The sequence below is a fragment of the Vombatus ursinus genome, unplaced genomic scaffold (genome assembly GCF_900497805.2).
Source record: "Vombatus ursinus unplaced genomic scaffold, bare-nosed wombat genome assembly UNPS02014308.1, whole genome shotgun sequence".
Taxonomy (NCBI): Eukaryota; Metazoa; Chordata; class Mammalia; order Diprotodontia; family Vombatidae; genus Vombatus; species Vombatus ursinus.
The window spans coordinates 166,967-180,279 of NW_020954086.1; the positions used below are offsets into that span (position 1 = coordinate 166,967).

The following is a 13,313-nucleotide window of genomic DNA, read 5'->3' on the forward strand; positions in this document are numbered from 1 at the left end:
CCCCCCGCCCCGCCCCCCCACGAGCGCTCGCTCCTCCCCCGCCCCTCCCCTCCCCGTCGGCTTCAAACAACGCGGCCTCATCCAGACCCGATCGCGAGCCCTGAGTTCAAATGTAGCTTTGGACACCTACGAGCTGCTGTGTGACCCTGAGCCGATCACTTAGCCCTGTCTGCCTGTCAGATGGGAAGGGGATGGCAAACCCCTCCGGGATCTTTGCCGAGAAAGCCCCGGACGGGATCCCAGGGAGTGGGACGTGATTGGGACCAGCGAACAAGAAGAGCCTGCCATCCCCTCCAGCTATCATTCCATACCTCCGCTTCCCTTCCTACCAGACTCCCAGGAAAAGCTCCTGGCGGCGTGCGCTTCCTCTCGCTCTCCAGCCTTTGCGGTCTGGATTCTGGGCTCATTGCTTGACGCGATCAATGACTTCTCCACTGCCAAATCGAACAGCCTCGTCTCGCGCCTCATTCCCAACCCATCTGTTGGCCATGCTCTCAACGCGGGTGCTTCCTCTCTCCGGGCCTCTGTGGCCACCCCGCCTCCTCAGTCTGCTCGGGTGGTCCATCCCCCATCCCAGAGCGACTCGGCTCTGCCGGGGTCCCCCACCCCACCCCCCTGCTCCCCTCCCTCTACCCACTCTCTGGGTCACCTCATCAGCTCCCGTGGGCTTAAGGATCACCTCTCTGCCTGTGACTCTAGTCCTGACGTTCAGTGCCATTGACAGTCACCTATTGGGCATTTCAAACCGGATGTCTGGCGTTATCTCGGAGGCAGCCTATCGTGACCTCACCCCCCAAGCCCACCCTTTCCCAAACTTCCCTATTTTTGCCGAGGTCCGGAACCTTGGCATTCTCCTGGACTCCCCACTTTCCCTTCAGCCTGCACACCAAATCCATGGCCACAGCTCTTCATTTCTATCTCAGAGCTTCTCCGTGCTCCCACCTCAGTCAGGCCCTTGCATCTCGCCATGTGAGCCTCCCTCCACACTGCTGTCCAAGTAGCTTTCTTTAAGCGCATGCTTGATGGTGGCACTTCTTACCCTAATGCCAGTGGCTCCCCAGTGCCTCTAGAATCCAGAACCAATCCTCTGTCCCTAGCCTCCAACTCCCTCCAACTGGCCTTCTCTCTGTTCCTCCCACCCACCCACAATCTCCCTTTCCCTGCAGCTCCTAGAATCTCACTCTCTCCTCTGTCTCTTCAAAACCCGGTTCAGGCAGGCCTTCTCCACGAATCCTTTCCTGACCCCTCGGAATACCAAGGGCCCTGAATAATGTGTCCGGCTCTGCCATTTTCCTCCTTATGCTTTATTCTGTGGGCACTGACCTCTGACCTTGTTGTCTCCCCTCGGTGTTCAAATGGAAGGCCTTTGCAGGGAGGGATGGCTGCACCCATTGCCTCGATGTCCCTATCTGCTCCCACAGTGCCCAGCACACAGCTGGTGCTAAATTAGTGCACATCCTTGGTTGATGCATTCATCTGAAGTCCAGCCACACTGCTCTTTTGACTTGTTCCTCACAGACTGGGCTCCACCTCCTGTCTGCAAGCCTTTGTCCCGTCTGTCCCCCAACCAGAAGCACACTACCTTCTCTTGGAATCACTAGTTAACTTTGAGACTCCTCTGCGGGGCCACCATCTGCAGGAGCCCTTCGTGGGTCCACACCAATATTACCTGGTATCTGCTAGGCACACACGTGTACATCCGTGTGTCCATATGTAAGCAATGGCACAGATAACAAAGTCAGGGTGGCACAGTGGGTAGAGAGAGCTGGAAGAGCTCATGGTGGCTGCATGACGCTGGGCATCTCTGCACTCTGTCTCAGGGCGCAGGTACTTCTCTACAGCTGGAAGGTGCGGACAAGGCGCCTGCCCACATTGGAGAGAGAGAGCTCCCCTTACCAAGGCCTAACCCTATCCTGTGTGCCTGTATGTGCACCCATGTGTGCAATACACACATGTCTTGCTAATGAAATCATGAAACTGCAGGGCCAAAATCTAGGTCTGACCTTCTCTGATTGTGTGCGCATGTATACACAGGCGTGTGCACAAACACGCAAGCTATCTATCCTAAAGAAATCATGAAACCACAGATCCAGTCCCTGTTCCTAACCCTCTCCTGCGCATGTATGTGCGCTTGTGTGTTTGTGTGTATGTACATACACTCATGCACATGAGCACACATGTTACTAATGAAATCACGGGCTCACTAACCCTCTCCTATTTATATGTGTGTATGTACACACACACACACACACACACACACACACAATTGCTCCCATTGGAATGTAAGTTCCTTGAGGGCGTAGGCTGTCTATCCTCTCTCTTTTTATTCCCAGCATCTGGAGCAGTTGCCTGGCACATAACAGGAGCTGATGAGTGAATGCTGATTGACTGGATAATAAAAATACTAGAAATGATGAGAGCTTATGTGGATCTTAGGGTTTTCAAAGGGCCTTGCCATCCGGCAGGAGCTTTCCTGCATTTTCCCAGTCCCCCCTGTGTAATAGTTATCTGCCATCTGCCTTAGGTCCTGCTGGACAGTGGGCTCCCCGAGGATGGAGGCCATGGCATACCCATTTCTGGACTCTGCTCCATGGGCAGCCCTGGGCCCTAGCCTGGCCCCTTCCCACACCCTGAGGTCAGTGGAGGATCCCACATGTCAGAGGCGAGAAGTCCAGGCCTTGGGCCCATAGGAAAGAGCGAGGCCCCTGCTGAGCTTCTCAAGGCTCAGAACCTCTTCTTTTGAGTGGGAAACCCAATATGTGGTTTAGAATCAAGGGATCAGAGATTTGGAGCTGAAAGGGATCTCAGAAATGGTTTTGTCCCACCCCTTCCTGACAGAGAGGAGGAAGCTGAGCTCCACTGAGATGAAATGACATCTCCAGTCACCCAGAGTCAACAGCAGAACCAGGAGCACAGCCTGGGTCCTCTGACGCCAGGCCTGGGGCTTATGCCAGGAGCCCTCAAGCTGAGCTTCTGGCCAGCTCTGAGCCTCTGAGATTCTCTGCCCTAGAGGGAACTCCTCTATGGGGGGAGTGGGCATATGGATAAAATGGCATCTGGGCTCTGATCTTCGGCTAGGATCATGGGTGTCCGTGGGCGGGGGAGTTGGTGCTAGCCTTCTGCCACCTCATTCTTCCCATCTCTCCCCATCCCACATATTCTGTGTTCCAGGGACTCTGGCCTCCTGGTTGTTCCTCAAACATGACCCCCCCTTCTTGACTCCAGGCCTTCTCTCTGGCCATCCCTGAAATGTTCCCCCTCCTCATCTCTGCCCCTAGGCTTCCCTGGCTTCCTTCAAGTCCCAGCTAAAATCCTGCCTTCTGAAAGAAGCCTTCCTCAATCTCTCTTAATCCTAGTGCCTTTCCCTAAATTGCTTATCTCCAGTTTATCCTGTCTACAGCTTGCTTGTACCTAGTTGCTGGCATGCTGTCTCCATCATTAGACCATGCCTCAAAAGGAGGGACTGTCTTTTGCTCTCCTTTGAATGCTCAGTGCTTAGCATGCAGTAGGCACTTAATAAATGCTTGTTGATTGACCAGAACTCTAGGCTTCTGACTATCAGAGGAATAACCACTCTTCCAAAACTAATTTCCACAAGGGAATCAATGAAACAAAAAATGTGAAGGAAGGCGGCCTAGCAGTACTAGAGCTCACAATATATTGCAGAGCAATAGTCATCAAAACAGCCTGGTCCTGGCTAAGAAATAGAGGGTGGATCAGTGGACTAGATTAGATACACAAGACAGTAGTAAATGACCAGCATCATCTAGTGTTTGATGAGCCCAAAGACCCAAGATTTGGGCACTAGAACTAACTATTTGACAAAAACTTCTGGGAAAACTGGAACGTAGTTTGGCAGAAACTAAGCATAGACCAACATCTCACACCATAAACCTAGATAAGATCCAAATGTGCACATGATTTAGACATACATCATATGTAAATTGGGGGAGCATGGGAATTTTTACCCGTCAGATCTATGCATAAGGGAAGAATTATGACCAAAAAAGAGATAGAGAAGATCATAGAAAGTAAAATGGATGATTTTGATTCCATGAAATTAAAAAAAAACTTTTGCACAATAAAACCAATGCAGCCACAACTGGAAAGAAAGCAGAAAACTGAGGGGGAAATTGACAAGTTTTTCTGATAAAGGCCTCATTTCTGAAATATATAAAAATAAATCACTCCTCAGTTGACAAATGATCAAAGGATATAAACAGGCAATTTTCAGAAGAAGAAATCCAAGGTAGCAATAGTCACATAAAAATGCTCTAAATCACTAATAACTAGAGAAATGCAAATTAAAACAACTCTGAGGTACCACCCCACACCCATCAGTTCAGCTAACATAACATAAAAGGAAAATGAGAAATGTCGGAGGGGATGTGGAAAAATTGGGATACTAATGCATTGTTGGTTGAGTTGTGAAACAGTCCAACCATTCTGGAAAACGATTTGAAGTTATGCCCAAAGGGCTATAAAAGTGTGCATACCCTTTGACCCAGCATACCACTACTAGTTCTATATCCCAAAGAGACTAGAGAAAAAGGAAAAGGACCCATATGTACAAAAATACTCATAACAGCTCTTTTAGCGGTGACAAAGAATTGGAAATCAGGAGAATGCTCATCAGTTGGGGAATGACCAAACGAGCTGTGGCATGTGATTGGGGTGGAATACTATTATGCTGTAAGAAATAAAGAAGGGGATGGCTTTAGAGAAACCTAGGAAGGTTTGCATATGAATGGAGGCAAAGTGAAGTGGGCAGAACCAGGAGAACACTGGACGCAGTAACAGCTGTATTGTAACGATGATCAGCTGCGAAAGACTTAGCTACTCTGATCATGACAATGATCTAAGATAATTCCAAAGTACCCCTGATGAAAAATGCTGCCCGTCTCCAGAGGGAGAACTGATGGACTCTGAATGCAAATTGAAGCAGTTTTTTGACTTTCTTTATTTTTCTTGCCTTTTTTTGCAATGTGGATAACTTGGAAATATGTTTTGTATGACTTCACATATATACTGGGTATCATAGTGCTTGCCTTCTCAATAGGTGGGGGAGTAGTTGGAGGGGAGAGAATTTAGAACTCAAAATTTAAAACAGTGAATATTAGAAAATAAAGTATGTTAAACAAAACTAATTACAAAATATCTGAGGAACACAGGCTGGTAGACTCAGGAGAAATGAGTTTAGGGGGCAGACAGAGCCAGAGCCAGATAGGGGATGGATATCGGAGTCAACCCAGAGGCAGCGAGCACAGTGGAAAGCACTTAGACTGGGGTTCAAAAGAGATGGATTCAAATTCCATCTCTCCCACTAACTTGACTGAATGACTTTCAGCAGGTCACTTCTCTCCCCTAAGCCTCAGATTTCTGTTCTTTAAAATGAGAAGCAGAACATGAAAAATTACTGAAAGAAAGCCAAACTGAGTAATTGGAAAGCCAGTGATGGTCTTGGAGAGCAGATAATGAAGCATCTCTACTTCCCCATGCCTGAAGGTCAGGGTACGACTAGGGCAGAATGTGATATACATTGGCCAATGTGGCCGCTACAATTGGGTGTTTTGGGTTCAGTGTGAGTGGGAGAGGGTTTCTTCCTTCTCAATGACTGGGTTGTAAAGACAAAAGACATCAATAAACAGCATTTTTAAAAATGAAACGAAATGAAAATATTGTATAAATGTCCTCTAAGTCAGTCAGCCAACAGGCATTGATTAAGCTCCTACTGCATACCAGGCATTGCACTAAGAGCCGGGGATACAAAAGAAGGAAAAAAACAGTCCCAGCTCTTAAGGACCTCAAGTCTATTTGGGGGGACTACATGCCAATGACTGCATACAAACAAGATCTAGACAGGATACACGGGAGATAATTAACAGAGGGAAGGCACTGAGACGAAGGCATCAGGAGAGAGGCCTGTCGGAGAAGGAGGATTTTAGCAGGGCTTTTAAGCACCCCAGGAGGCAGATTCCAGTCATGGGGAACGGTCCAGAAAAACACCCAGAGCCTAGAGATCAAGTGTTGTGTCTGAGGAACAGCCAGGAGGCCAGTGTCTGAGTCTGAGTATGTGGAGAGGGTCAAGGTGTAAGGAAACTGGAAAGGTGTAGGCGGGGCACATTATGAAGGGTTTTGAACATCAAACAGAGGTGACAGAGAGTCACTGGACTTTATTGAATTAGGGGGTGACATGGTCAGATCTGTGCTTTAGGAAGGTCGCTTTTGACAGCTGAATGGAGGATAAACTGGAGTGGGGAGATACTGGAGGCAAGAAAGCCAACGAGTAGGTTCTTGCAAAAGTCCAGGTGTGAGGTGAGGAGGGCCTGTATGGGGCGGGGGGGGGGGGGGAGGGGGGGGTTAGAAAAGAAAAGAAGGTGTATACAAGAGATGTTACAGTTATAGAATTGGCAGGGCTTGGGAACAAGTTGGATATAGGGCTGAGAGGGTGAGCAGTCAAAGACCGTAGGCCAGAACTGACCTCATCGATGAAGGCAGGAGAGTCCTGGGGTCGGTAGACAACGGCTACCAGGACCTTGACAGAGAGGCAGATATGGATTGGAGGAGACGTCAGTGAGGGACAGGGGCAGAGGGAGAGCCTGGAAATGGCAGGGGGGCTCTCACTGTCCTTGCTGCTTTAAAATCCTATGATTTTGTGTCCAACATAAATATGTTCTAGAAATTGACTACTCAAGCACTGAAGTGAATTTGGTGATCTCGTTCATTCGTCCACTCTGTCCACTGATGTCAATTGCGGCCTATCCCATGTGACCCTGGTCCATATCCTCCCATACGTTTGACATGGAAGTCTGTTACAAATATACAAAGACTGCTCTGTCACCAGGAAGGCGGGGGGGGGCACTAAAGAAAGGAATGATCTCTTCAAAACCTGGGTCATTCATGGCCAGAGTAGCCAAGTCTCTGTTGGGGGAAGTGAGATAAAAGAAGATAAAAAGAGATGAAGCATCTTGACTTTGGGGAAAGTGAATGCATGCAGAGGCCCCAGGAGCTGCAGTTTCACCAGAAAGCAAATCAATTGTAATAGGTCTAAGACCTATTACATGTAAGAGAGGGCCAAGCACCACTGTACGTCTTAAGCCAGACAAGACTTGCAGGAGGGCTGTGCCCAGGAAGAGGAAGACTGAGATTTGGGAAAGGAAGATGCTTTGACAAAGGGCTCTCAAGAGCCATGGAAAACGCAGAAGGCAGGGCTGGAGGAGGTCCTAGGATATCTCCCTCTTGGTAGTCAGAGGTGTGCTATACACATTTAATAACCAGCTCTCCCAGGGGAAGAAATGTCCGCATGAAACACTTTTAACACTTTTTTATCTGCATCATTAACCTTTTCTCCATCACTTTCTCAAGTTTAGAAAACCAACAAAACAATTAGTCAAGCCTGATATGTAGCATTTTCTGATTTCTGAGGTGTAAATGTTCATACTGAACATTTAACAACCAACTCTCTCATTGTGATAACAGCTGGCTCCAGCCTACCCGGACATACTTCTCATGCATGGAGAATATTTAAGTAGGAAGTGACATTAAAAATAATGTAGTCCAAAGTTCCAAACCCTTCATTTTACGGGTGAGAAAACAGAGACTCCAACTGGAGTAACATGCCCAAAGCCCTATGAATGGGTCATTGGTAGAACCAGAACATTCCAGAAACTGATAGTTCTTACTTGCAAAAAAGACGGCATGTATGCATGTGTGTAGACATATGTGTATGTATACATGGGTATGTGTGTGCACGCACAATGCTGTGTATTACGTGTATAACGTGTATGTGTGTGCAATGTGTTTGCATGAATGTATGTGCATGCACCTATGCATGTGTGTGTATGACACTGTGCTGCATGGTGTATTGTTAGCATGTGTGTAGGCATGTGTGTGCATGTGTGTGTGCATGCATGAACTCAAGCTAACTGTCTAAAAAGGAAGACAGAGGTGGAGAGAACAGTGACTGAGGTAACTGGGGTTTGGGCAATTAATCCCCTCAGTGGTCAGAGTCTCCTCCCTCTTGAAAGCACTTTTTTCTTTGTGTCATGCCAGATTCCCTTAGTAAAGGGGTTCTTAACCTGGGGACGCGGGGAGTCAGTGCAGAGATTCTAGCAGGAGCATGAGCTTGCTTTAAAAAATATTTTGGTAACTATTTCAATCTAATCAGGTTCCTTCACCAAGTGAGATATTTGTAAAGTGCTTAGCATAGGTCCTAACACACAGTAGGTACTTAATAAATGCTGGTTTCCCCCCCTCCCTTTGATGATCCTCTGGTTTGTTTTCACTTGTGCTTTCTGCCAAGGGGTCCAGGACACACAAAGATCCAAAGCCCCTGCCTTCAAGACCTGAAAGCCTTTTGAAGCCATCATTCTTGAGTTTGCATCCTTAGAATCTAGAATAGTGCTGGGCACAATGGAGTTGCTTGACAAAGGCCTCTTGAATCGAACAGAATTGGGGAAGTCTGGACAGACTTGATCTGTTTTTTGTCTTTGGCATGGCAGCAGAAATCCCAGGAGCCTACAAGCCCAACTGGCAAGAATGGCCTTTGAGTAGTGAGTTCCTGTCTCATTTCATCATGGAAGGGTCAATGGAGGACACAGAGAGAAGAGGAAAAGAGAACAGCTCCAAGGGCTGAAGGAGGATAGAAGAAAGGAAGGAATGGAGGGAGGGAGGGAATGGGAAAGAAAGGGATGGAGAAGAGAAGGAGAAAGGGAAGGGGGAAGGAAGGGAGGGAGGGAAGAGGAAAGAAAGGGATGGGGAGGGAAGGAGAAAGGGAAGGGGAAAGGAAGGGAGGGAGGGAGAGGGGAAACACAATGGGAAGAAGATAGGAAAGGAGGAAAGGGATGGATAGAGCTAGAAAGAGAGATGGCTGGTGAAGGAAGGGATGGATAAGAGTGAGAGAATTGGGGGTGGGGACAGGGATCACGGCCAGGCCTGGGAACGGAGGAGGCCAGGGAGGAGGGCAGAGCCAATGAGGAGAACAGGAGTAGGGTGAGTGGTGCTAGACACTGAAAACGGACAGACAGACAGACAACATGGCGAGAGCAGAGGCCCAGACGGGCTAGAAATGAGGCAGGACTGTGTTCCCTGGGTTTTAGGAGAGGAGAACCGGGGCTCCTCAGAAGCTGGACTGGGGTGAGAGCAGCCCAGCCCCTGACCCGACAGGTCTCTAACTGCCGATCGCTTGTTTCCTTACCTCAGTGGCGAAGAAGCCCTTGGCTCGGTGTTTGCCCAGAGAAGGAAGGCCGCCTGGCCCGGGCCCCTCGCTTGCACTGATCGTCTGCTGAGCAGCTGCCAAGATCTCATCTAGTTTGTCTGCAGGGAGGGAGGGCACATGGTAAGGTCGCTTCTACCTCACCTGCAAACCAAGCCAATTCCTCTCCTCCCCAACCCCTTTCTGTCACTCTCCACGACTGGGTGGACTCTGGGGGGAGGCAGGAGAGCAGGGCAGAAGGCGTGACCGGGGCTCAGTGGATGCAGTGTAGGGAAAGAAAAATGGGCTGGGGTTGGGGGGGAGAAACCGAAAGGGAGAGGGAAGGAAGAAAGCCGGCGGGAGTGTGGAGAGACAAAGGGGAGGGGAGGCCAAGGGGAGAGGGGAGAGAGGAGGATAGATCAACCCTGGGAACATTCACATCAGACACAGTCATGGACACACAGCGATGACAAGTTTAAGGAACAGACAAAATTGGTGTTGGGAGGCGGCGTATGATAGTGACTGACCAAGTTAAGTGAGGATGAGCAGAAAAGGAGAGGCAGAATACAAGACTAGACAAAACTGGGTTGGGGGGACCAAGTGTGAGGACAGACAGAAGAGTCAGGGACAGAGCATGGGGATGGAAAGCAGGAAGAGAGAGGGTAGAGATAGAACTGGGTGGGGGGACAGAATAGAGGGAGGGACCAAGTGTGAGGACAGACAAGAGTCAGGGACAGAGCATGGGGATGGAAAGCAGGAAGAGAGAGGGTAGAGATAGAACTGGGGAGGGGACAGAATAGAAGGAGGGACCAAGTGTGAGGACAGACAGAAGAGTCAGGGACAAAGCATGGGGATGGAAAGCGGGAAGAGAGAGGGTAGAGATAGAACTGGGGGGGGGTCACAATGGGAGAACAGAGTATAAAGCCAAAATGAATAGGGGCACAGGATGTTGGGATGGGCAGACTGAGGGACCACAGAGAATGGGGCAGTGGACGGTGGAGTGGGCTGGAGTGTGTGACCAGACAGAAAGGCAAAGGTGTTGTGTGGAGAGGGATGGCCAGGGATGGGAAGGAGCAGGCTTGGGTGTGGGGGCAGGAGCTGGTGCTTACTCAGTGCCATTTGATAGACTGTCCTCTTCTTCTCCACGCTGGGCATTGGTGCCTGCTCATAGTCTGTGGATAGAGGCAGATGATGATCAGTGGGACCCCAGGCATGGGGGGAGAACAGAACAAAGGGTCTACCAGCTGGGTGAAACAGCGGGTGCCAATGGATTGTCTGGAAGTGGAGGATTATCCCCTGGGGCCACCAGAGTTGGGGGGCTAGTTGGAGGGGGACAAGACAGGGATGTACCTGGGGGCCCTCCCCCCAGCCCTGGGACCCACTCACCACTCTTCTTCTTCCAGGGGGAGACTAGCCGGGGGGAGCAGCAGAGGAGCCAAGAATTAGGAGGTGAGGGGGGGCGGCCCAGGGTCTTGGAAACTGCCCGCCCCTCACCCCCAGGGAAACCTGCCCTCCCAGGGGGCCATGTCCCTCTCTTGAAGCCCTAGGGGTGGGTCGAACCTTCCTGTACTGTCATGGGTGGCCAGTGAGGAGGGAGGAGGGAGGAAGGAGTGAGGGGCACACAGAGAAACAGAAAGACAGCAAGAGACGGGCACATCTCAGCTCCCATTTCTATAGCTCTTTGGCCTACAAAGCACTTTGCTCATAACACTCCTGTAAGGCGGGGCGTGGGGCTGGGCTCTATGCACCTTGCAGAAAGTGGGCAGGGACCAAGTCTGTCTAACCTTGGTATTATGCCCCCTTTCCTGAGGACCAGCACGGTGCTCAAGCTACAGTCGGTGCTTAGCCATGTTTGTTGTATTTGTATTATCTCCAGTTTACATATCAGGGAACTGGGACCCAGAGGTCCCCTGGTTGGCATGTGGTCAGGCCAGGACTAGAACTCAAGTCTTTGGACCCCCTGGTCCAGAACTCATCTACTCTACTATCTGTCAAACTGCAAAAGAGCCTGAGACACAGAAATGGAGAGAGGGACGAGGACATGGAGACCAGACCAGGAGCAAAGCCAGAGCGACAGTGGGCCAGACACTGCGGGCTCCAGGAGGCGCTGCACTAACGACATTAACAAACCCCTGGTCCCCTCCTCTCTGCCCCGCTCGATCCCGCCTCACCCATCTCCTCCAGCTCCGAAGTCATGGACTTAGACCGCAATGAGATGGCAGGGGCTGGGAGACGCTTAGCCTGCTGGGGCACTGAAAGAATGAGCAGCTGAGTTAGTGCCATAGTGGTGGCGCAACGCATGGGTCTGCATCTTCTCCATCCACACTAAGGTCCCTCTGGGGTGGGAGATACCCCTAGCAAGGACCAGGTCTGGGTCTTTCCCATCAGACAGAGTTTCTCAGTCAATGAGCATGTCTTAAGGACCTACAATGTGCACACACTTCCCAAGGGGTAAAAGATCACATCCCCTTCATTAGACTGGGGGTGGGGGAGATAGGCGGATTAACTCCACTTCATACAAGCTCAGTGACTGGCCCATAGGCCCATGGTTAGGAAGTGGCAGGCTAGTGGGACCTGGAGAGGCTGGTCAGGGTGCCTTGGGTGGGAACTTGGAGGTCTGGTCCCAGAGGGCCCTTGGGGATCAGGGAACAGGTCACCTTTCTTGTGGACAGCCTCGTCCATATCTGGGTGCCGTGTGACCATCACCACCTTCACCATCAGGGTATTGCCACCCTGGCGGATCATATTGACCACTTGCCGATGCCCAACCTTTACAACATTCTGTCCATTCACCTAGGACAGAAACACCCCAAAGAAGAAAATGAAACTGTCTCTGCCCTCCCCCGTATCGGGAGAAACAGTGTGGACCCATCGAAGTAGGTACAAAACACCGACAGGGTGATTACAGGACTTCTCTAAGGCCCATTGACCCAATGACCCCTTTGTAGCCTACTCTCTTTGTGACCCTCCCCCCACCAACTCCCCCTGTCCCAAGTCCTCCCTTTCTCTGTGATTCCCAAATGCAGGTCTCCCTCCTCAGGACCCTCATATAGCAAGACAGCTAGGGGGCACCCCAGTACACCCAGAGTCAGACTTGGAATCAGGAGGATTAGAGTTCAAATCCAGCCCCAGACACTTCCTAGCTGAGGACTCCCTAGGCAAGTTCGGTCACTTCTGTCTGCCTCAGTTTCCTCCTCTGTAAAATGGGAATAATACTAGCTTCTATCTCCCGGGGCTGCTATGAGGATTGCGTGAGATAATGTTTGTAAAGTGATGCTGGCTATTATTATTCTTCTCAATCTCCTTCCTTGAGACCTTCTGATGACCCCTCTTAGACTGTGAGCCCTTGAGAGCCAAACCTGCTCTCCGCCCTCCTTGTACCCTAGCTCTCAGCGCAGCACCTGGCACATAGTAGGCACTTCAGTGCTTGTTGACTCCTCCAAATCTTTCCATTCTCGTGACTTCCCCTGGGTCTCTCTTCTGTCATCTCCAGACATCTCTTTTCCTGTAATTGTTAGAGTTCTACTGCCCTAGGACCCTCCCAAGATCTCTCTCTTCTCTATGATTTCATAGGCTCTCTCTCTTCCCTACAATGTCTCTCACTCCATCCTTCCTGTGATCAGCCCAGGTCTCTCTCTATCTGACCTTTCCATGGATCCCCTCCCTTTTCCAATGTAGCCTGATAAAAACCTGATATTCTCTCCAGCGTGTGTCCATGAATCCCCAAACGCCTTCCCACCCAACACCCTCTCTCTCATTACACCTTTCCCAGGACAGGAAGTCCCTGAAAAACTGGCAAGAAGGAGGATGGCCAACTTCCTTTAGCTCAGTGACATCCCCAAAAGGAGAGGAAGCCAAGGGGAATTGCTGGGGGCTGGATACCCAGGGTGCCTACGTGCCTAAGCAGAGAGCAGAACCAGAAGAATGGGACCCTGAAGAGAGAGAGGGGACTATGGGGACTGAGGAGGAAGGAAGGAGGGAAGGAGGGAAGAAAGGAAGGAAGGGAGGGAGGGAGGGAAGAAGGAGGGAAGGAAAGAAGGAAGGAAAGAGGCAAGGAAGAAAAGAAGGAAAGGAGGGAGAGAGGGAGGGAGGAGGGAAGGAAGGGAGGGAGGGGAAGGAA

At 50.3% G+C, this 13,313-nt stretch overlaps 1 protein-coding gene across 1 annotated transcript in view; it reads right to left on the reverse strand.

Annotated features, from left to right (window-relative positions):
• The window catches only part of SHANK1 (SH3 and multiple ankyrin repeat domains 1), a 74,563-nt gene that overhangs the window by 19,964 nt on the left and 41,286 nt on the right, over window positions 1-13,313 (reverse strand). The window contains exons 17-21 of the mRNA XM_027860896.1: window positions 11,851-11,986; window positions 11,365-11,445; window positions 10,580-10,603; window positions 10,303-10,365; window positions 9,197-9,315 (exon numbers count right to left, since the gene is read on the reverse strand). Of these exons, the coding sequence (XP_027716697.1) occupies window positions 9,197-9,315; window positions 10,303-10,365; window positions 10,580-10,603; window positions 11,365-11,445; window positions 11,851-11,986 (423 nt within the window). The remainder of the gene's footprint in view (window positions 1-9,196; window positions 9,316-10,302; window positions 10,366-10,579; window positions 10,604-11,364; window positions 11,446-11,850; window positions 11,987-13,313) is intronic.